Raw genomic sequence first — 24,433 nt, forward strand, 5'->3', positions numbered from 1 at the left:
AAACTGTCAGGATAAAACTGTGCTCTCCTCTCTAGGACTTTTATTAGGTCTCTCCCCTTTAAGAAAGAATGTTGTTTCTAATTTCCTTATTAGTCTTATGGAAGCATTCAAGGATTCAGAGGAATACTTAAATACATATTCATAAAAATAACTGAGAAAATATCCAGCATTTTGGAATAGTGGATAAATCCTGAATTAAGTCTCAACTTGACTCATGCTTCCATTTATCTCCACTCTAAGGTCACACTGGCTTGCACTCCATTTTAAAGCATTCATCTGAGTATCTCATTTTCTCCTTTTCACTGTCAAAGCTTTTGAAACTTCTGACTGAGTAGCAGCATTGCACTGCATACACTGATGTTTCACAGATGAAAAAAATAGGCATAAATAATTCTTTATACTGCTTCTTTTCACAAATGTAGCTACCAGTTCAAAACGATAAACCAACTACAGAAAACGTGTGTGACAAGCTTATGATTTGGAGCTCTTGCCAGCAGTCTCCCACAGCAGGCTTGTGGTAATCATTCACTTTTCATCACTGTCTCATTCTACGCTTAGTATGAGCGCTTTGCTACCCTTTTCTAGCAGCACGGCCTATATAAAATCTGAAGTTATCTTCTCATTTATCTGGGATTTGTCAGTGCAAATATGTTACTGCTAGTGATTTGAAGAGTTGAGCTGAACTACAGTTCTCAATGCCTCCCCCCCCCCCCAATAAGTTTTGTGTTTTCTCCCCCAGCCTCACTGATTATTTTCCTTCATATCAGAATGACAGTACTGAAAATTATCCCAGGAAGGAGCCAGCTCCAGCAGCAGGCAAAGTAGGCAGTAGCCTAGGGCAGCTGACAGCTTGTTTTTTCTATATCAGAAAAGAGATGGACTGGCTGTGCTTGCCCAGCTGGTCACTGGCCTCTACTTACATGACTTTGCCCATTGCTGCCAAAGGACTGAGAGGGAAAGGAGGCATCTCTCTTCCCAGTAGTAGTACCATTATGAACATCAACAGGAGCAGAAAGTCACTTCTGTTTCCACCTCTTCTCCTAATTCCTCTTTGCAGGAGAACATCCAGCCCGTCACCCAGTGACTGACCCTGCCCATCACCCTGGCAGGTCCCTATCAGTAGTGATGAGTGCTGGAAGAGGCAGGGGGGCAAGAGGAGGCAGTTGACTGCACTGGGCAAGGGATGTTTTAGTCATAAAAGTAAGAAAGATCTTAGAAGGACTGGGCACAGGCTGGGATAGGAGAGAGAAAAGAGGCACACCTTAAGGCTTCTGAAACCTGGGGACATCTCCCTGCCTCTACCAGTATTTCCTAGGGTTTCTTCCACCAGTGCAATTTTCTGGTTGAACTCTGCTGAGCCCTCTTAGTTCCCTCTACCATCAACCAAAAAAAAGCAATATTACTATCGTCAAGAAAACCTGATTTGGCTCTAACAGAAAAATTAAACTGTGGATAAAGGATCTCCCGTTCCATAGGCAGCTTCCTTCATCTTCTTTAATGTTTGCCCATAATTTGCTAATTTCATGCTTGTCTAATTTAATATCCTCCTCCGTTGCCTCAAACTACATCTCTATATATGCTCACAAACTGCATGCCTCTATATGCTCATAATCATACTGTACGCCAATGTCTCATAATTATTCTTGCCAGAAATGGAACACAGTACAGCTCACAAGAGCACAAGAACTAGATAGATTTTAGAGCTCTATCAGCCATGCCCCTTCAAGTTACACTGTTTTGTCCGACAGCATGTCAACAGCATCAGTAACTCCCATTCCTGTCCTTCCAGTGTATGGTTCAGGGCATCTCTCAATCATCCACTTCCTAAAGATGTATAATTTTTTCCATACAAATCCATACGAATTTGGTCCAGACAACATCATTTATATGGAATAGTCTATAACCTGTCTTTCTCCCATATTCAATCAACTCATACCTATTGAGCCTGAAATCCACTAAATAAGTTTACAAGCTCAGAGCAGAACATTACCCCTTTTCCTAGAAACACTCCAGTTGTTCTCCTATTGACTCCATCTATTCTGGAACTTCCTTTTCACAAAGTTTCTACTTTGACAGGTAGGAAAATCAACTGATCTGTTACTAACTTTTACTGGATGTATCCATACACAATGTATACCTTCTGATTGGTTTTACCACCTTTACTTTAACCTGCACCCCTAGGTATGTAATAAGTTAACCATGAACTGACCACAAACCATCCCTACTGTGTTTTGTCCACCATATCTGGAAACAGCTAGAGAGAAACAAAACCCTTAATATCTACAAACTGTTTTCTGGAAGGAGAATGACTGTGCCCAAGATTCAAGAATTTGTGTATTCTAGCTGATTTACGGAGATCTGAAGACCCATACCAATGACATCAGGGGTTAACTGAGCATGTATAACAGAAGCTAACAAGTTCAAGGGTGAAGAAAGGGAGAGACACACCATCAGAAGAAACGGGAACCTTGACTGTGACACTAGGCAAAGCCTGGAGGCACTCGTTGCAGGGAACAGTATGACAGCAACCGAGTTTGAACAAAAAGCACAGCTTGGAGATGTGCTCTCCATGAGAAAGCCTTGCGAGTCTCACGGGACCCTGAGCCACAAGAGAACGTCCCAACAGGTCCAAAATGAGCAAGGGATGTCGCACACCCACTTATGACTTTGCTTCAGTGCATATATCTGTGTGTCTTTTACGCTACCGTTGCTTTTAGAAGTTCCTCATGTACTACAGGCAAATTATAAGACCGAGCATTCCTATGTGCTGGAGAAGGATCACTGCCAGGAACTGCGACAAGTGAATTTTACATCTTGTCCCACATACTTGGAGTTCTGCAAAGCTGTCTGAATACGTTACTGGAGTAGGCTGCTGGCTTACTTGCCAATGAAATTTGCTGCAACCAGGAGAAAGTCCACCAAATTAGATCTCCTCCTCCTCCCAGCCCCAGAAGAGGCAGATAAAACTCTGGGCTCATAATTTTGCCTAACAGAAGTCTGTATTTGCGATCTGAATAGCATAGAAACTACCATCCCAACTCCATTGAAGATGTTTTCTCAGATACTGTAACAACTGCAATTTTAAAATTGTTTTTCAGAAGGCACACTATGGTGCCAGTAAAACCCCAACACGCTGTATGGAAAGTTATCTACAAAAGATTCCAAATGACATTTTAACAGAGAGAAAAGTGTCTGAAGTCAGTGTGTAAGGTCAAACAAATCAACCAAAAACCACACTTCATTTTCTTCCTTTCTGCAACTCTGACTGGTTCAACTACAGATGGCATGATGTTATCCCCTCCAAGTCAGTTTGTTGACTGCCTCCCTCAAAAATTAATTGAAAGAAGTGGATCCTGTAATTTAAAATGAAATAGGCTCAGCAGGTGAGTAAGCTTTGTCAAGACTGATTACTGAGTATTGATTTTCCACCAATTGTACAAGTTACACTCCACAAGGCCACCTGCACATTAACCTAGAATACATAAAATCACCTCGGGCTAACATCTATCGAGAGGTTTGTATTTTCAGAGGATGCAGGTAAGAACACAATGTTGCAGCCTCTAGCTCTCTTCCTCACACATACATTCAATGGCATTTATTTGGACAGCACTCACACTTCGTACTTACTTCACCATAAATAACTATTATTTGTATTTTCATTTTTCAGAAAGAATTTAAAGATAACTACCCAGGAAAAAACTTCATATAACCTAGCACTAACTTATTTGTAAAAACTGTAAAGATACTCAGGTTATCCCACGATATGAAGGAAAGAGATGCTGGATGCAGCGACAGCAGAGCAGCTTACTGTGGCCTGGAAGCTTCTGCTTGGTCTGTCTGAAGCTTCTCACCCCCTTCCACTTCCATGGTGCAGTAGACAATTCGATTGGGAGCGACTGACTTTAAACCTTGTACCTCCATTATAACAATCTGAGGAAAAGAAAGCAAATAGTTTATCCTTCAGAAAACGTTACATAGCACAGCTATTGCAGTACCAAGCCCCATGCAGGAGAGGGAGGGGGAGAGAGAGAAAGTGGGGGGGGGGGGGGGGGGGGGGGGGAGAGAGAGAGAGAGAGAGAGAATCCCCCATCTCCACTCACTCAAATCTTCACAGAGAAGTTTTACTTTGGCTTTCTTTTTCCACTTTCAACAACATACAGTAGGAACTGAAATTTTTGCTCTGTTTCTACTTGGACAACAGCCAAAAACTCACTCCAATCATAATTTAAATGCTAGTAGTTGAATTTCAGACTAATGTCTAAATACAATTCTAAATATCAATACATGAGAAAACGTAACTTTTAAGCAGTCATCTAAATAAGTATTTATAGAAAAATGGGTTACTAAGTCAGACTGTAAACAAGACAAGTACACTGAGCACATCTCAAAAGGTTAATCGTGGTGCTGTGACACTGCAAGTTGCAACCCTTGAATCCCAGAAGTGATCTGATGTTGTGCTGAGCATGAGGCAGGTCAGAGCATCGCTATCCGCTGCTGTAGTTTTTTTCCCCTGCTACCTACCCCTTTTCCTTTTCCCAGCTCAGTACCTGCAGCCACGTTCAGCACGCGTATGGGGACAGGCGGGAAGAGAAAGGGAAAAAGCCACCTCTACCAGCTGCGCCCTGAGAAATTTCCTCACCAGGGAAATTCTGAGCTTGGCAGATCCCACAGTTTTTCAGCTCCTCTAAACTACTCAGTTACAGCTCAGAAGAGCCAAATGCAGTCCGACTTCAAACGCTCTCTACCTTTTATAAACTTTACTGTTTGTCACAGTGTGAAATTACTGGAATTTTTACACTTCAGATGTTTCTAATTCAGAGAAGATTTGAGAAGAAAGTCAGGTTTCCCTACTTGCTTTGGAAAAGCTGCTTTCCTTTCCATCCCCATTTGGGCCTATGAGAAGAAACTGGGAAAAACGTAGTCCATTTAATCAGCAGAGAAGCTGTCCTCAACTGAACTATACACAAAAACCAATATTTATTTGATTGGTTTAGAGACAACAAAAGTAATGACTACTTTTGGTCTCATTAGAGGCAATTGGTTTCTTAGGTCACCAAGCTACTACTAAAATATTCTGCTGTTAAACTGTTTGCATATTTGCCAATTTGTTTAAATTCAAGTACATTAAGCCAGACTTCACCCCTAGTTGTAAAATCCTTTGTACTTTAAAACTCCCAGAACCTTAGTAATAGTTAGGTGCCTTGTAAAACTGCTAGTTTGGCAATATTACAGGGAGATGACAGTCATTGGTCGTTTAGAACATTTTTACATTACTCAAATTATCAACACTGCCTATCACACTTTATAAATAACAACAGCAGTTCAGGGAGAATGATGCAATCATCTGTCTTTTCCATTTTTTGTAGTCCAGGAATTTAAATAGTTACCAAAGCAATCGGCTATCACTGAGAGACTGCACTAGAGATCCTTCTAGCTAATACTGCCTATATGGTCTTTCCACATCCCAAACATATGTCCTAGTTGAATGCAGACTTCGTGTTTTTTCATTTTTATGTTGATACTTCTTTTCCTTAAGTTTCCAATTTAATTGCACAGTACATCTGTCTTTGGTAACAATTCTGGATTCCAGCAATGGAAAAAAGTTGCATTTCATTAGGAAGGAAACTGTCACTAGCTGATTTACTAGCTCATTAGCTGATAAACAGCTTCCTAAATATTGCTTGTCTATTTCTGAAACTGTCCAACAGCTGAAGAACATAAGTGATTAAGTCTTGTACTATTTTGATGTTTTATTTATTTATTTTACAAACTTCTGCTATTCTAAATAGTAAACAGGCTATTTGAGGAAACATCCAACTTGCAAAAACAGTCACTGTTGCTTGTAGTGATGCGAGGAGGGTCTCTTAGCCAGCAAGGTCCATTCCTACCAGAACATTATAAACGTTACTAACATCTTTTGCTGTTCTATCTCAATAACAACATGCAGTGGCTGCATGAACCCCAGCCACTTTCCCCCCCACCAAGAAATTTTCATCGAGTTCTTATACTCTGGCCTAGTGTTTAGACATGTTACCGATTTCCTGTTTGTTCACGTGCCTGTGCAGCAGCCCTCGGGGGGGATTTTGCTGGTTACCCTACAATTTAGTTAAGTCACACCACAAAAGACATGACATGGATATGTTTACATATTACTCAAGAAATGTGAAATTGTGCACATATGACCTCACATTTTCCAAAAATAAAGCATTCTGCCTCCAAGGAAATGCAATGAGCTTTTCTTTGTCCATTTGCATAGAAAAAGAGCAGATCTTCCATGTTTCAGCCTAAATGCGTATTAGTTCAGCTGTTTCCTTTTGCCCTTATATCCTCTGAGATTCAGCTTCCCGAGAGTAAGATATGCACATACTTGTCCAGCAAGAAACTCAACTTCTGTGGTTAACACCATGTTTAAAATGAAAATTTGCCCTACTAATAACTGCTACATGTAGAGTAACACTTTAATTCTCTGCCTTGCACAGGATGAACTGTAGATTACTAACATTGCAGAACATCTGTGTGTTTTCTTTATCACTGATGGGAGCGGGGTGGGGGAAGCTAAGTTCACCAGACCTAATAGACTACATTTCTGGTGTGAGAGGCAAAGGGCTGTAAACAAAGCAAAACTGTTCCAAATTTACTGGAAATTATATCTCCCATCATTTTTCATTTCATGATTGTTTCAATCTTTTACTGTGCTTTTCCCTGAAATATCACATCATTTTTAGTACATACTTAACATTTCTCTCTAGAGGCACAAAGAAAGCTTTTCTTCCTCTTACATCCCTCACCAAGCAAACTTTCTTGAAGAGAGAAAACATTATCAACCAACTTTTTCAGGTACTTTTTAGGTGCTTCAGAACTACTCTTTGTTATTGCTATTTATGGACCATTCCAGGCTTGCTATTCCACTTGAGGCAGACAGAGCACATGTGATGGAGATGCACAGGATCCAGCACAGGAGTTAAAACACTACTTTATCAACTCATATACTTCAGTACTAACGCCTGCACTCCAGTTTTACATGCTTGATGAACTAATACTTTTTGGTGTATAGAATGATGGATCCTACTATTCTTTGGAAGTTGATGTTGGGCTTTTACAGTATTAGCTGGTAATATTAAAATTGCATACAGTGGGATAAGTAATTACTTTGTTCCTGATAACAACGGTGTTTCATCATTACATTCAAAAGTATACTTAGGTATTTAATGTACTGGAATTCACTTAAAGATACATTTGTGTGGGAGATTCAACTGCCCACGTTGCCGTGTGGGCCCAAACGCAACTACCGCTGCAAGAGCAAAACGCATCATGTAGCTGTATTGTAACTCCTAATTATCAAGGAGACAAAGAATAATTTACTTCTTTAACATAAAATTTTAAAATTACCAAGGAAGGACTAATAACAAAAGAAGTATCAAGACCTAGATATTCTAGTAACTTAAACTGCCAACAAGTTCTCTGTGAAATATGTGATTACCTCTAATGTGAAGGAGAGGACCACATCAGACTTCGACAGCTGAACCTCATTTTCATCTCCTATGTCCAGGAATGCAGAATTCTGTGATCGCTTTAACTTCTGCAGTTTAAATTCCGGCCCACCTTTAGACACTGGAAGACTTTCCAAATTTGCCATCAGCAAATTCACTGAAGACCGCAACTCTTCTATGTACATGTTCTCCATTTCTCTTGTTACAAATTTCGGGAATTTTCTTTCCTTGGAAGATATATTTTAAAAGTTAGGGAGGAAAAAAATCATCCCACGTTATATGTCATGTTAATTTACTGATTTGCTCTCAGTTAAGAGATATTCAATAAAAGTCTTAATTCCAGTGTCTATCAATTTTTACATCTTCAAAACACTAATGAGAAGGCTAATCCCATCCCATAAATACAGTTAAGTTTGACAAGAAGAAATGTAATTTGAATTGAGAATTCCATCATATTCCTCAAATATAGTAGAGAAAGTATCTCTTTGAACACATCAAAAAAATAAAGAGGCGTTTGTAAAAACGGAACGTCTTGCGCCCCTAGAATCATGTAACCATAAACCCAGGTTGAATATGTACACATTAAATATTTCTAATAGACGTGTTTTAAGTGTATCAATTGACAATATACCTTTAATGTCACCTTCAAATATTTTATAAATTGATAAAATGACCTGTCCACTAATAATTTTGTTACTTCGTCCATTTCCCATGATACCAAAAATAAGCCAATCAATCACATTCATGCTTCTAATATAAAGCTGTTGAACTACAACCATGACATGAAATTCCTGCCATTGTTTATTTCTATTTTTTAATAACAGGACATTCATTTTGAAAGTAATGCTGAATTATTACACACAGGATTATTTTAAACATAAGTGTTAGAGAGAACTTAATCATTTTTTTTGCTCTGCAGCATTTAGATAATAGTGTTTAAATATTGTGTTTATAACAAAGAGGGAACATATAAACATATATAATGCATATATGAACACGTACAGAGCTGATTTTATGCACGGTTTCTCCCCTGATACTGAGTATAGGGCAGCTTGGGAGAATATGTAACTCAAGGTTAAAGAAATGTGTAAGTTATTCTGAAACATATGTTTTATGTATAAATGAGAAACAAACACTGCTCCCCACATACTGTCTGCAAAGGTAGGCACCTTGCTCCTAAACCAGACAATTTTTATTGTTAGCTGTTATAAGGAGTATCATAAAATGTTTTACATTATAACCTTCATAGTTGATTTTGTTTCAATAACAATGACCAAGCAAGTTGACTGTGACCCAAAACACCTGCAGCAAGTCCAATGGCCTGGCTCATTACAGCATTACAGAGCCAGTGTATTACAGATTGAAAATGAAAAAAAGAAAAAAAGTTATTTATAGTTAGAAACTAAAAACACAGGGTAAGGTTCGGGGTGCTCTAGCCAAAAAACCCCCACTTTAGAGTGTTTTTCAAACTGTACCTTATCCTGTGAGGATCATTCACATAATAATATGCCAACACAGAAGACAGAGAAGACAGACTGTTATTATGTTGTTAAAAGATCTTTCCTCTTGTTAAGATGCTTTTTCCACCCCAATGTAAAAACCAAGGAAACTTTTTACAATGCCTTTTGCTGTGTATTTTTTATGACCATAATCTTCCATGATTTAAGACAGCACTATCAGAATATAATGGAGGCCTTTATTTCTGTAAAACCTGAATGTTTGTAGCTACTTCTCTTGCTCACAAAACAAGGGTGAGGATCCTCCATAAAGACTGTGGGGTCTACAAATTTCACACCCCCCCCCCTTTTATTTGCTTTTTTGAGACAGTGAATTTGTACCAAATTGCTATAGCACGTAATATTTAAAATAATTTACAGACACAAGAATAGTGGGGATTTTCCACTATTTTTAGTGCATATGCACAGGAATGTAATTATGTTGATTTGAAAAGCCCAGATCGTCTGAAGAACACATCCCCCCGCACAACACTGGAATTTTGGGAACTCTGGTTGCAACATACTGGAATACATCCTGAAACAAATACATCCCCTCACACCCTGGGGACAGATGTGAGACACTGATTCGGCTGATGTACACACAAGCCTTTAGGTCTGGATTCCGAGAGTGCTAAAATGGATTTTCAGGATGGATTTCTCAAGGAGAAAAGACACTGGGTAATCTCTTCATAGGATCACATAAAAGTTTATGTTAGAAAAGCATAGCACCAGTTACAATAGGTAGAAAATCCCATTAGGTCATACACCCTTTGATTTCAATTACTTTGCATTTAGTCATATGAAGAAACAGATGGGCAAATAGATGCACAAATTCCCCATTGATTTTATTCTGTCACAGATGAACACATTTCTAAGGTTCTTGCCTCCATTAAATAGGCTAAATTATCTTTTCTGCTAAAATAAACTTCTCATTTATAATTAACAACTTCTAAAAATCAGCAAGTAATGTATTATAGGAACCAGGAATGAGACCTCCACAACAACAAAAAAAGCTATATGCAAAGATTTCTCTTGAGCTGCGCTGATCTTTAGAAACTGCAGTTTAATAATTCTCTTACAGGCAGGTAATCACTGAAACCCCTTTTCTTTACCAACAAAGATGCTAGAATACACAATCCAGTACCAAAACACTTTTTACCTTGTTTTTGAGCTCTGAGAATAAAGTTTGTATTTTGCAGCATCTGATTGCTCAGGCTTAAATGATCTTAATATTTCTCACAGCTGCTAGAATCAGGACTAGCTCTCAAAGTCGCCCACAAAAAATTCTGCATTTTAAGTAGTTCAAAAGAGATGTAAAAAACCTCCGATTTCTGACCTGGGTGTACCGTGTAGGACATGGAGTTCCTTATTCTATGCAAAACTGCAGTTGACACTGTGGCAAGCATGAGAATTTTCATGTAATGGTTCCAGTAAAAAAACGGATAAATACATTTTTCTTTAAAAAAATCTACAGATGTGCAGTGTATGCACATTAGAGAGAGAATGAACAAGATTTATGCGGTTTCAATAGTGCTCGTCATTTTCACGTGCTTTAAAATGAATTTGAAACTTTTATGGATAGCATTTTGTTTTTTAGGAAGATCACATCTCCAAGTTGTTATTTATGAACTTCATAGACCTAAATGATAATTTTTTCCTTCTAAAGAAACAAGCAAATCTTAACTGCTTTACAGTTAATATCCTATTAATATAACATATTTTTTTTTCTGCACACAGACAGTATAACATGCACACTTCCAATATTTTGTAACTTTTGGAGCTAAAGGCAAGAAGGCAACAGAACAAACACAGGATTATTGGACAACTTTGATTATAAGCCCAGGCTTCACAGAAGATTGAAGAGGCTTGGGATTGCCTTTCTGTGAAAAAGAAGCCCTTCTCCAAAATTTAATAAGATATAGCCAGGAATAATACCAATCCCACCTGTGATATTTAATATAGAAGGGCATAATCCTGTCCGCTGAAATAAAATACAAGCTGTAGGAGAGAATAATAGGCTTGGCTTTCTAAAATATACAAAAAGAATTTATAATTTACCCAATCACCACTAATTTGACCTACAAGATTCACTCATAGTTTTGTTACTTGCAATACTAATATAACCATTATGAACTTAGACTTAATCTGTGAATGTAAACTATATTATATATACTTAAAAAGTATATCACATATAACCTGTAGTAAGATGTAAACATTAGGATTATGCCCTAAGGACAGCATAATGCACTTCTGTATGTAAAAGACTACTTACTTTGGTTCCAAAATACACAATACCAAATGTGCAAATATACCCTTTGTTTCACCACTGGACTTGCTGATGAAGGAAAGGTAGGATCACACAGCATATGATTTTCCAAAAACAAGTTTTGCTTTCTCCCTACCCCTGTTGACACAAATACTCCAGAGCAGAAAGGAATGCATCTGCCAGACTGTTTTCAGTTATCTTCTGCTTAATTTTAGAATCAGAAACTGCAAACACACACTATGTATCATCCCACTCAATCTCATATGATGATATGTTTTTGGTACATGAAAGCAACCACTTACCCTTGCCATTTGTTCTGCCAATTGCAGTCGTCCATCTAGTTCACGTCTGATCTGGGCTGCTTGCTCATCTCCATTATCCAGCTTGGGTAGAGAACAGACGCAAAGTTAATGGTGAGAGATACGCACTATATTTTAACTTTATAGCAAGTAATGTAGTTAAAAACAAAATAGAAATAAATTGCATCCTTTTAATCTTAAAATCAGTGAAACACTAAACAAATACATGGCTTCGAGTCTTACCAAGGTGAAAGAAATGTAATGGCCACCAGTTACACATGGCAGCCAGGGTCTCTGAAGGGTAGCCAACATTCCCTTAAGTTTTTAATACTCAGGCTAAACAGAAGCAGCATTATTTCTTTACGAAAATAACAGCTGAAAACATTTCTCCATGAAGGAGAAAACTGGACTGACTGACTCAGAAAATGCTGGCACAGAAATCTGCTCTTTGGTGCCGTGAGTTCCTGTATAGGAATACACAGCTATAGGGAAAGAAAACTGTGTGGCTATGTTTTCAAAGTATGGTATTATTTCACTCACATAGCCCTTTTCCCCAAATACTGGCCAACCGCTCACATCAAAGCATATCCAATTTTTGAGCCTCCAGTATTTTCATACCTAGAGAACAGTCATGACTAAACATCTGCCTTCAATCAGGGAGGTAAAGTGGAAGGACACATCTCTTCACCTCAACAGAAGAGAGACTCCCCAACTCATTTTTCACCTCTTTACTTGTTAAGGGCGGGGGGGGGGGGGGGCAGTGTAGGTGAAGTGGGGCTTCACCTCAACGCACTGACCTGCAGGGCTGGTTAAGAGGAAGAAGCGTGATGCATCTGCAAAGGATCAGGCACAACTTGCCTTCTTACCTGAATAAATGCCAAACAAGGACAAAGACAGAGCCCCAGTGGAGGGTGCTCTCTGTCCCTAGGGCTAACCACAGACACGATGAGACATGCTGATACAACCCTAGTGCATTTAGTATGCAGCTATGGTTTAAAGATACTTGAATTGCTCTTCACTAAAAAAAACCCAACCAAACTTAAATTGATTAAGGATGTAAGCTGGCAAAAAATTGGTTCTCTAATTAAATGACATCTTCAGCCAAAGAACGCACAATTAGTTTGGTAAATGATTGATTACATTAAACTAAGCTTTTTAAGTAAGGCCACTATTCAGTGCATCAGGCCAAACACATAACACCAGCTCCTCTGCAACACTCCTCAGCTAATTTCAATACATCTTACTGAACGAAGGCGGTCTTGAAAATTAGGCATTTTTTCTTCCAAAATCCAATTTAAAAAAAAAAAAGGAATAATTAGAAACACACTATCCAATGCTTACAGGTCAATTACAGCATTATGGATAATGCAAGTCTGACCACATTTAGCAACAGGATGAAACATTTTCCACTGCTAGTATGGAAGCGATGGCAGAACATGCAATCTGTCACCTTTGCAATCTGGCGTCTCACAAGATCCTAGCAGGAACTGATCCAGACTACCAGAAAGCAAGAGAACAAAACCTGATGGCATCCCTAAAAGAGGCTCAAATTTAAACTAGAGAGTAGACGATGGATCATGTTCCAGACTAGAAGGGTCCTCCCGCTAAATATGTCTGTAAATCTGCTGCTAGTTTGACTGTGAGCATAAATGGCAAGAGCATTCACAATGAAAGCAAATATTTTAGGTTTTCAGAATACAATTACAGTATTTCAAATAAAATCCCAAATTTGCATTCTTCCATTTCTTAAGAGTAAGAGACTTCTTATTGAACTTGTCACCAAGAATATTTCTTACTTCCATTTTCCTTTGTATTATAACACATAATTTTTGCAATTATTTTTGTTTAATCAGTACAAAAGTCAGTCTACTATGAAAAACAATTTGGTCTTCCTTTTTGGGCTAAGTGAAAGTCAACGTTATTTTAATAATACATCCTATGACAGGCAATTGCTTGAAAAATATCTGCTTGAAGGTAATTTTGATGACTGAATTTTGATTTCTGCAAAAAGGAGGGTGTGGGAGAGCAGAACAAAGCTAAAGCTTTTTCCCGCGTCAAGGCACAACTTAAATTAATGCCTCTATTATTAACTCATTTGAAGAGGCAAACACTTTTGTTTGAAGACTGATCTTTAGTTATTTTTCCATTTAAAAAACACATGAAATGATCATTTAAGTTAATGAAGGTGTAACCTGGTTTTGTAAATCTTAACATTTTTTCCTTAACTATGCATTGCTTCCCATTATCTGTTTGTACTTGAATACTTAAAAATGTGCTGATTTCCCTACTTATTTATTTTTAAACTTCAGTCTTCTTCCTGAAATACTTACACATTTTAAAGGTTTTGTTAATGTATGTATGTAATGACGTTTTGTAAGGTATGGAAAGAAGCTGAAGAGGTGAAACACCGAAGAACGCTGCTTTACTTATAGAAAAGAGCCAAGGTAAGAATGACTGGTAGGTCATTCACAGCTGTCCTAATAAGCAGTAAAGTTGTTGATATCAGTATTTTTGCAGTATGCAAAATGAAGTGACACTGAGAAAACCAGAAACTTTGATATCACGTTCCATGCAAGGTCATTCTACTTGTTTTTACTCTAAATTCAACAAAATGCATGAAAAACAACTTTGCAAGCAAAGCAGTCCGTGATTATGAATGTGTAATCAATCATACTCTATCAATCAACTGAATCTGAAGTGACAACAACAGTAAGACTGAGTAGATTCTGAAAGTGCAGGTGGCATTTGGAATTTGTGAGTTGTGTCCACTTTTTTTACATACAGAAGACACTTGATACAACCCACTGTATGGGTGGGAAGCGGTGACAAGGGTTAACATTAAGCGTACCCTTTTCCTTAATTCCTTATTCATGGATCAAACCCATACCCAAGACATCTGTGGAATACACAGTTATGACAACCATTGTAGTAATTTTCAAACTGTTAAATAAAAAACAGGAAAGCATATGACACTATGCACAGAAAATAATATAAACGTAACATTGCAGAATAGCACCTCAGATTCTTCTCAGTATTGCAATTGAAATTTGTTAAAAAAAGATCACTGATTGGTCATCACTTAAAATTCAGTAATTGGCATTTACATGGCATCACATAATGCTCCCCACCTTTAAATATGAAGGCATGTTTTTTTAAAAAAAAGTTATAGCCTTAGAGATTATTTTAAAAGAGGGTACATATAAATTCCATTTAATAAAAACATTTCAGCTTTCTGCAATGGTAGTAATTATACACCATAGCTATTCACTGACTGCACCAACACCAGAGATGCTCCTCATGTTGCCTAAACATCACATAACCAATTAGTCAGTATTTTAGTAGCACCGCACTACAGAAGACTCGACAGACACCAGAGATCTGTTTTCAGTATAAAATACATTAGAAGTCCTGACCAAACAAACCAATGTTTCCCCTAAATGCCATATATCTGCCCCCAAAACTTGTAAAACCTAGGCAAAGACACTGAGACCCCTTCTGAGGGCTAGCTAATTCAGTAGGAAAATTCCCAACTGAGCAAGAGTATGAATAAGACAGCTATGTCACTTGTGCCCTTTCTTTTTGCAATGATGATTATATGGATTTTAAAAGCTTCTTCAGAAAAATCAGTAGTTATGAATGACTACGCTTGGGTGAATAAGAAGCTACTTTTTATTCAAAAGAAAGTGGTAGCTCATCTTCCCCCCCCCCCCCCCCCAATGGTGTTATACAAAAACAGCTTTCTAAAATAAACCTGCCACTGCTAGACATCAAGCTATTCATTCGAAAATGTTTTTATTCATTAATGCTTGAAGTTGCCTTTATTTTTTCTCACTCTGAAAAGGGCAATCATTTTTATTACAAACTTCTTTATTAGTAGAGACTGAGTGGGAACGTCCTCAATAGGCAAGTTGCCCAACAATTCTTATTAGAGGATGTTGCTTATGTAAGTGTTGACTTCTAGAAGACAGACTGAAGTTTTCTACTCCAAACTTCTGCTTTAACAATGTCAACCGAAACACTCCATTGCTTCTGAAGAGGCCAGGGAAGACAATACACTGCTTTATCCATAAGAAAAATGGTGCCCATCTTGTCAAAGAGCTCTAGCACCATCTTGCTTTGGAGTAAGGATCTGAAATTTAGCAGGGCCCCATCTGTGAAAATCAGCTCACCTCTGGCCACGTTAAGAACCTTTGAAAAATGAAGTTTGCAGCAATCAGGCTGCAAACAGCCACTACCAGAGATTAATCAGATTCAACATTCAGACTCATCTTCAGGACATGCTGCTCTCTGTCTCGGATATGCATGGAGTCTACTCTCCTCAAATTATTTGCTCATTTAAGAAAGACTGTAAGCATATCAGAGTTAAAAATCACTATTTGGATTAACAGCATGATAACTTCCTTGACAAACTGTTGTTTAATTTGTATGCCTGAACAGCACAGAACAGAAATACATCTGAATGAGTTAATGTTTACATATTTTAAAAGGCTGGAAAAGATTGCATACTTTTTGATTCCTGTGTAAATAATAACTTTAAAAAATATTACTTAAAAGGCTGTAAAATATTTGTGTATTTTGGTGCAAAAGAAAAACGGTACACTGGCAAAAATTCTAGTTAGCGTGCAAGAGCAACTTAAGGTAAAAAAGGTACCAATGCTGCCAAGAGGTACTGCACTAAAGCCCATGGCACTCACTTGCACTTCTCTACATAGAAAGTCAGTCAGATATCCTTCGCCCAAGAAACAAGACCAGTTTGAATATGGATGAGTACTGACCTCCTGCAAGTTATTGTTCTTTACATTCACAAGTGCTCAAACTAACTGAGAGTTCCTCCAAGTCACTATTTTATTAACGTTCGGTTAGCTTCCTTGCAGCTTTCTAATTCACAGTAACATTAACGTGAAATTACATTTCTGTGCTGGTTTTGGTTGGGATAGAGTTAATTTTCTTCACCGTAGCTAGTATGGGGCTATGTTTTGGATTTGTGCTGGAAGCAGCGTTGATAACACAGGGATGTTTTCCCTATTGCTGAGCAGTGCTTACAGAGTCAAGGCCTTTTCTGCTTCTCACCCCACCCCACCAGCAAGTAGGCTGGGGGTGCACAAGAAGTTGGGAGGGGACACAGCTGGGACAGCTGACCCCAACTGACCAAAGGGATATCCCACACCATATGATGTCATGTTCAGTATATAAAGCTGGGGGAAGAAGGAGGAAGGGGGGGCATCCGGCGTGATGACGTTTTGTCTTCCCAAGTAACGGTTATGCATGATGGAGCCCTGCTTTCCTGGACGTCGCTGACCACCTGCCTGCCCATGGGAAGTAGTGAAGGAATTCCTTGGTTTGCTTTGCTTGTGTACACAGCTTTTGCTTTACCTATTAAACTGTCTTTATCTTAAACCACTAGTTTTCTCATTTTTATCCTTCCAATTCTCTCCCCCATCCTGCTGCTGGGGGAGCAAGGAAGCGAGCGGCTATATGGTGCTTAGCTGCTGGCTGGGGTTAAACCACGATAATTTACCTGCCCATAGCAATATAAATTTCTCTACATTTAATGACTAAATTGACAGTTCACATATCTTAGGACTTGCTCTTATTTCTGCGATACAAATTCAAAGTCTTTTCACTCTGTGTGACAGTAATGGTAGTTTCTTTCTTCACAGCCACTTTTTGCCATACGTAACCAAGTCTGGGCCCTGCTGAGCTGACAGGTTATTTGTGGATGCCCACATAAGGTAACCTGCAGGGTCCATCCCTGACTCCTGTCTGACAGCCAAGGCAAAAACTGTCAACACACACCAAATGGAGTAAAGGGCTTTGATTAAAAGTGTTATGATTATATAATGCTGAAAAAAAATGGATTTCTGGAAGTAACTAATGGCATCCAGCAGCAAGGCTGGAAGAAAAAGCGAATGCCAGAGAATTCCTAGTGCTCAATTTCAGTTGTCAATCAAGTAAGCAGCAAGCAGGCAGTAGGTGTAGCAGATGGAAATACCGGCGTTTTTCAGACTGTTGTCCTTGCTACTCTTATCTGGGACTCTAAAAAAAGGAGTTTTGCTTCAGACAGACCTGCCGCCTCTAAGACCCACAGGATTTGTTCCTGTTCTTATCTTTACACAGGTGGAGTTGCTCTAAAGGAACAGACTGGGAAGAGATTAAAGGTGTCTGCAATTCTCCGCAGTGTTAAGGAGCTGCTGTGAGCTGAACACAAACAGCCTGCAGAGATTCCCGAAGCCTCCCAAGCTTATGAACCAAGATTAGCAGCTACATATGTAAAAGCAGGAAGATCAACAACTTCCAAATCAGGCCAAAAACAGAGCGCCCAACTCCAGTCTACAACAGCAGACACTTTTGGACATGAATTCAACAGGACTCAACTTCTGAAGAACAAAGTCGTGACAGAAGTAAATTGCTACCACTTCCTATGGGAGGAAAAAAACCAGATTTGATTAAAGGGCAGGACGTGTGAAGCTTTCTAAATGGCTTCTACTGGACCTCTTCATAAACCTTCTGCCTCCTGTTTCGCAGCAAGAAAGACACAGCTGTAAGAGGAAAGAAAATGTGGTCACTCCTCAATTTCAGACGAGGCTGTGCTGTTCAGCTTCAATTTTAAGATCTTTTCTCTTCCTTGTGTATAAATAGTGAATTAATTCAGATTCATAAGAGATTAATAAAATGGTATTTAAAAATTCTCATGTTCTCTGCACCCTGCAAAATCCCTATCACGTATCATGCAAATCGCTGACCTTGCCTGCGCAATGGTAAAATCCTGTGGATTTCCCACAGAACTCTCTGCAAAAGAACAACTTTAAAAACTCAGCTCCTAAATCTTCCTCTCCCCTCTTCCCAACTCGCTCCTTTTCCCAGTCAACACACACAAACAACAAAAAATTGCTAGATTGGGCAGATAAACTCAGGCAAATTTTGCTTCTGTGTTGTACATGCTCTAATTGAAACATAAGAGGAAAAATGTCAGAGAGAGAAAAATCTGTTAATGGTTAAAATAAAGGGGGGGAAAAAGCACCTATTTTTGAAATTACTTCCCTTGTGGAATACCAGTACACACATTTTCAGCTAATTCTAAGTCAAAAGACAAACTCGGCAACCACTGAAAGCATTTCTACTTTCAATCTGTCTGCAGCAAGTAGACTTGTAAAAGCTTACAGGTCCAAAGCCCGTATGAGGTGTTCTAACAACATTTCACAATGCACCATCAGGCCTCACAACCTTTTCTTATTGATTTTGCTCTAATAGAGCACAACAAGATTGCCTTTCAGACAATTGGCCAAGCTGATCACTCAATTTTCTTGCAACACAGTGCCAGCAAAAAGCTCAGACCTCAGTTTGAATTAATTTGTTTTAATACAAATTCCTACTGACTACCATAATTTTTTTTCCTTTTTTCTTGGATGGGGGAGCGGAGAGCAACAGTTTTACAATAATATAAATATCAAAATTAGGACAGAGAGCGTACAGATGAACAGAGCAAGCAATTACCATATCATTTTCTCTGTAGCCAATATTGTTAACAACAAGTAATAACGCAGATAAGAGCAAAGCCAGTCAACAGTCATATACTGTATGTTCATACGTCAAACTGTACTTAGCCAACACTGTAAGCGAGAAGACATTTGAAGCATACACACCACGTATTACTGAGAAAATCTCTAGCAAGAAACAGTTTATTTTACACTGCAATGTACAGATGTAGAATGCTACTTCGCTCAATGACCGTTTCCCTAGCAATCATCTTTCATATTTGATTGCTATTAACCTCTTAGAGAAACTGTAACAAGTTAAATGTCTTTTATCAATAGCTAACTTGATTAAACTCACCAGGCAACCTTAGTCAAAATGATATGTCCCAAACGGGAAAGAATAACCCAATCTTTAAAAAGATGACCTTCAAAGGATTCTTCAAATGCAACATATATCCTCTGCTTAGTATTATCTTTACTGAAGAAAATCGAAAAATAAATTAATGGTTCAATACTTGTCCTAGCCAAATCAAAATGTAGTCCTCAATATTTTATTGCATATTTTCATCTACTGACTGGAACTGACACTTTGTGAAAAGGACACTTGGAAAAGTAGCGCAAATGTCTTTGCACGATAAAGAATGAGGTTTTTGTTTGCCTATTTGGACTTGAACAGACCCCAGCACTCTGTTTATCTGCATGGGCTGAGAAGAGAGTAGGGCTTCCCAGCCAGGATTTTCACTAATTTATATGCATGGTCTTTTCCACAACGCACTGTCATATCCTTGTTCTGCATCAATTGCCTAAATGAAACATTTTTTCCATTTTATTTTAGATCACTGATCTGAAATTAAAATTGGTGGTCTGCTAACCTAAACTCCAAGAGTTAAAAGATCTGTTCCTCTTCTTGGACAAATCTTGACATATGGTTTGTAAATAAATAAATAAATCACAGAAATTGGCTTTTTTGCCTAGGTATTTGGATGGTAACCTTTGAAGAAAGTCTGCTAAGCCCTCATTTTTACAGAGGAAAAACTGTCACAATACTGAGTCTGCTACTAGTTCTTCCTCCGATTTAATGCAAAGATAAAAGTTGAAGCTTTATTTGGTTCACAGAGGGTGTTAATTATGCAATGTGGGGTTTTAGCAAAAAAGATACACTGACCTAGATACAAATATTTCAAATATTTATTTGTGCACAGTAGTCTGTTTAGGCATCAAGGAGAGAAAAAAATCAGACCACAGGTACTTAGACAGTTAATGATTTGTCTTTAGCTAGTGTTTCTTGGATTGTATTTTCATGATAGCAGTTCTCTGTAACTATCAGAGACTCTTTGCACAGCCTTAGAATTATATTCCTTGGACCTTACTACCTGCAGATTCTGAGAGGGAAAAACCCATTAAAAATAAAATTAAAAAAGAAAACTCCAACATTAAAAAAAAACCCAAATTTTATGTTATTCACTATATAAATGATTTTTCATTTCATATCAGTGTTGATACACTGTCACAAGCTTGTCCATAAATGCCATGATTCTAGTGCTCGTCTGACTTTCCCCACAGTGAAGAGAATCAAGACATATCAATTTTATGAATTGGATAAACATGGACGTATATGTACACTGATTAGAATACTGACCAAGAACAGTTTCACTACATTGATGCCCTTTTCTGCAACAACAGGCTCTTCAATCTTACTTAGTTTCCTTGAACATTCACTTCACATTATTTTTGTAGCAGAGGCTCTATTCTATAAAGCAGAGACCCAGAATTGCAAACGATGCCTCTTTCTCCAGGTATGTTTTGGTCTTGGCTGTAGCTCCACTTGTTTTCCTAATGCAACTACAACCCACTTGTTACACAAATGGTGGCCCCTACTCAAAGAGGCTAGACAAAAAAAGCAGGAAATTTAAGTATGCGTCTAGTTGTACATATCTAGTGGCTACTGCGGACAGTGAAAATAGTATACATGTAACCCTTTGCATGATTCTTCCTTGTTTGTTGTCAAAGAGTGGATCGTATCTCACCGTACTTATTCTGATACATGCTTAGAAGTAACATGGCTGTTGCTTTCATGAGCGCTATCTGCATGCACTTTCCACTAGGTAAACCATCGAGATTTAAATAATAAAACTAAAAGCAATTCAATTAGTTTATCCTATTTTTACCTACATTGCATTTACAGATTGTTCAAAAAAAAGTTCAAGAATCAATTCACTTTAAGCTTAATGTAAGCCAAGACCCTTGGCTTTCCCAATGAAACAATGGGTAGACATGCATTAAAGCCTGCATAAAACCAGACAGATTCTTTGTTTTAAAGCTTAAAAGCATATACAGACAATTGAAAGAAACTGAGGCTAGCACACTGATAGAACGTTTCGTTTACAGAAGCCATTCCACTTCTACAAATCAGTCCTATAAGAATTTAAAAAAAAAAATTATAAATTGTGTTTTATTCTGAATTGCTCACTTTACAAACTACCGATTTATATCTTTTTTTTTTTGGCATTTTGACCAATCTCATAAAATGATGCTATTCTTCAAATAATAAAACATAATTCTACATATGTATAATTCCTGTTTCATCCCCCAAATTTTAAAGGAAGTATTTTCCTATTTTCTCTCTGGATTACACAACCATCTTGCATGCGACAGACCTAAGAAACACCCTGTTAGATGAGACAAACAGTCCATCCAGCCCAGAACTGTGTGACAGTTGACAGCTGCTGAGGTTATTTAGGGAAAATGCTGGAGCTCGACTGTTCTCTGAAGTGCTGAAGTTCTCTAATGATAGCTGTGGTGCCCGAGGAAGTGCGAGGGATGTGAGAGAGCACATCCAGGCCTAGTCCTGTTAGCACCAATTTATGGACCTGTTCTCCAGGAACTTGTCCAAACCCTTTTGAACCTTCTGTTGCTGTCTGCCCTCATTGCTCCTCAAGACAAAATGTACTGGAAGTTCTCCAAAAGCCAGATAAGGAAGCGTCGCATCCACTTTAAATCTCCTGCAAACTTCCTCAAGTGTCCCAGTTGCTAGTGGTGTGGCATTTGGTGAATGAAGGTACACATTCACCTTGGTCACTGCCTTCATAACTTTGTAAACCTCAACCATACTCCTCCCCGTCAACCTTCTCACCTCCAGACTGAAGAGCTTCAGTCCATTCAGTCTCTCCTCGGAAGGCAGCTGTTCCGTGACTTTCAATGCCACCCCCTAGTCCTCACTGACCTCGCCTATATCCCTGAGATAGGGAGACCAAAGCTGCACAGAGCACTCAACATATGGGCATAAGAAGGTTATATACAGCAGGAAAACAATGCTGCTGTTGCGCGCTGAACTAATGGATTTCACCACAGGGAAACCCAAGTGTCTTTCTGGAGCTGTAACTGCCCATGCTCAGTTCAGCAGCCTGTGGGCGTGCGCCAGCTTGTTTCTCCTCCTTACGTTTAGCCACCTTAGAGCTTATCTGTCACGCTTTTGCCCATGCAGTTTTGTGAGGTCCTTCTGGAGTTCCCTGCAACTAGAGCAACATTAGAGTACCCAAAACAGTTTAGTATCATCAGTAAACTCCGAGGTTTCCCTTACGCTGCCTTCCCCAGGACATTCATGAAGGTGTTGAATAAAGATGCAACACTTCTAAATAGACTGAATCAGATAGAAACCACAGTTAAACTCGCCAGGAATCAATCAAAAGGAAAACAAGAGAAATCTTCCCCCACAAATCTCCTGCTAAAATATCAAGACTGCACCATAAAAACACTACCATCAGGCCTTGGATATTTACTACAGAACTGGCCAGTCAGAAAAAAGTCTTATGGACTGATGACAAGTCATCCCATTGGCCATTTAAGAACAGCACTGTTTTTAAATAAAGTTTTAACATTAAACTCCAGAAGCCACATTAGGATGATTAGAATCACATTAGGATTCACATTAGTGGCTCAGTAGTGGACTATAGAAGAGAAAAAAAAATGTTAGCACAGCTCAGAAGTGTCACTACAAGCAACGGAAATTTCTGCCTCTCATTCTCTTGGCATTTGTCACAACTGCATAATCAATAGCCAAAACCCCAGTTTGCCTTCTGTCTGGTTGAGACTACAATATTCAACCACCTCTACTGGACAGAACGAAAACCTGAGGAAAGCATGTTGTGCTGAGAGAGAAGGACAGTGAATCATGGCAGGTTCTTACTATTTACAGATCTAATCGCTCTAAATATTAAGAAGATGAATCAAGGATGTGGATGCAAAGCATCATTCTTTTATTAACAGGAACAGAAAAATTAAAATCTGTAATATGTCATACTGTAAACGTATTTTATCCAACTGTATCTCATTTTTCACATCCAGATATTGGATTTCAGGGGTGCTGTCAAGACAGACGCCACACTCATCACAGCACTGTCTTCCACAATGTAAAAGTCAAACTCTTCAGTTGTTGCTAACTATGCAAAATGCATTCCACCTCAACTTTGCAACCACAAAATTATAAATATCCACACACAAAAGAGTTTAACTTTTATTTATTTTCCACTCAAGTCTTTGCCTTGTTATTTGTATCGGTGTTCTTCCTACAGCTAGGCAATAAAAAAAGCTTCAGAGCTATGCGTAGAGCCTACTGTACCATCCAAACAAAGTATCTTTTAAGTCAGAAACCTAGGGTCCCTAGGTAATCAATGGAGAGACAGAGAAGCCTCCAGAGAGTTATTAAAAGCACTTAAGCAGTTATCTACACGCCTACCATAAATACTGTGGAGGTCCCAACTGCACCAGTAATCTCTGATAAGACGATCAAAGAAATGGGTGTTCTTATTCTTCCTCTCACCTTCCCCCGGATCCTGCTGAAATAGATATTGGCTGTCTCCTTCAATACAAGTTGCTCTCAGGTTCTGGCTAGGGAGTACCCTCCCACATCCACCCTAACTGGGAAGCGATGGGCCTTAAAAAGAGCTCTGACTCATGTCCTGATCCTCCTTAGAAAAACCCTTCCGCCCTCCTCCTCTCCCACCACCTGCACAGAGATTACCATATCCAAAACAACCCAAAGATTAGCATGCAAACCTTGTTGGTATATTCATATTTATGCCACAGTGTTTTATATTTTCCTAAAATTATCCTTGCTTCAGAAGGAAATCCCCTCTCCTTTTGCTTACCCTCCTCACTCTCCAAAAATATCACACAGAATGTTTTCTTGCCTTATTAATCACTGATGAGATTTTCTTTGGCATGTTGAAACCTAAGGGAATATATGCAATTAAGGCAATAGATGTTAATGAGCATTGCATTAAGTAAGCAAAAACATCTTGAATGTCATGCCAATATTTTTCCCCAAAAAATTTTAAGTGGCTGACTTAACTAGATGGAAAACTTAAAATTCAGGCTGACAACTCACAATTGAAGCACTGATTTATCA

General features: G+C 38.5%; 1 protein-coding gene across 6 annotated transcripts in view; it reads right to left on the reverse strand.

Moving 5' to 3' along the window:
* Positions 1-24,433, reverse strand: part of CADPS2 (calcium dependent secretion activator 2) — a gene marked incomplete at both ends in the record, with an annotated part of 322,949 nt that overhangs the window by 176,071 nt on the left and 122,445 nt on the right. For all 6 annotated transcript variants that reach the window (XM_082308684.1, XM_082308683.1, XM_082308681.1 and 3 more), the window contains 3 exons: positions 3,809-3,930; positions 7,481-7,717; positions 11,555-11,635. In XM_082308684.1, coding sequence (XP_082164810.1) covers positions 3,809-3,930; positions 7,481-7,717; positions 11,555-11,635 — 440 coding nt within the window. The remainder of the gene's footprint in view (positions 1-3,808; positions 3,931-7,480; positions 7,718-11,554; positions 11,636-24,433) is intronic.

The sequence above is a fragment of the Platalea leucorodia genome (assembly GCF_965183815.1).
Source record: "Platalea leucorodia genome assembly, chromosome: 4".
Taxonomy (NCBI): Eukaryota; Metazoa; Chordata; class Aves; order Pelecaniformes; family Threskiornithidae; genus Platalea; species Platalea leucorodia.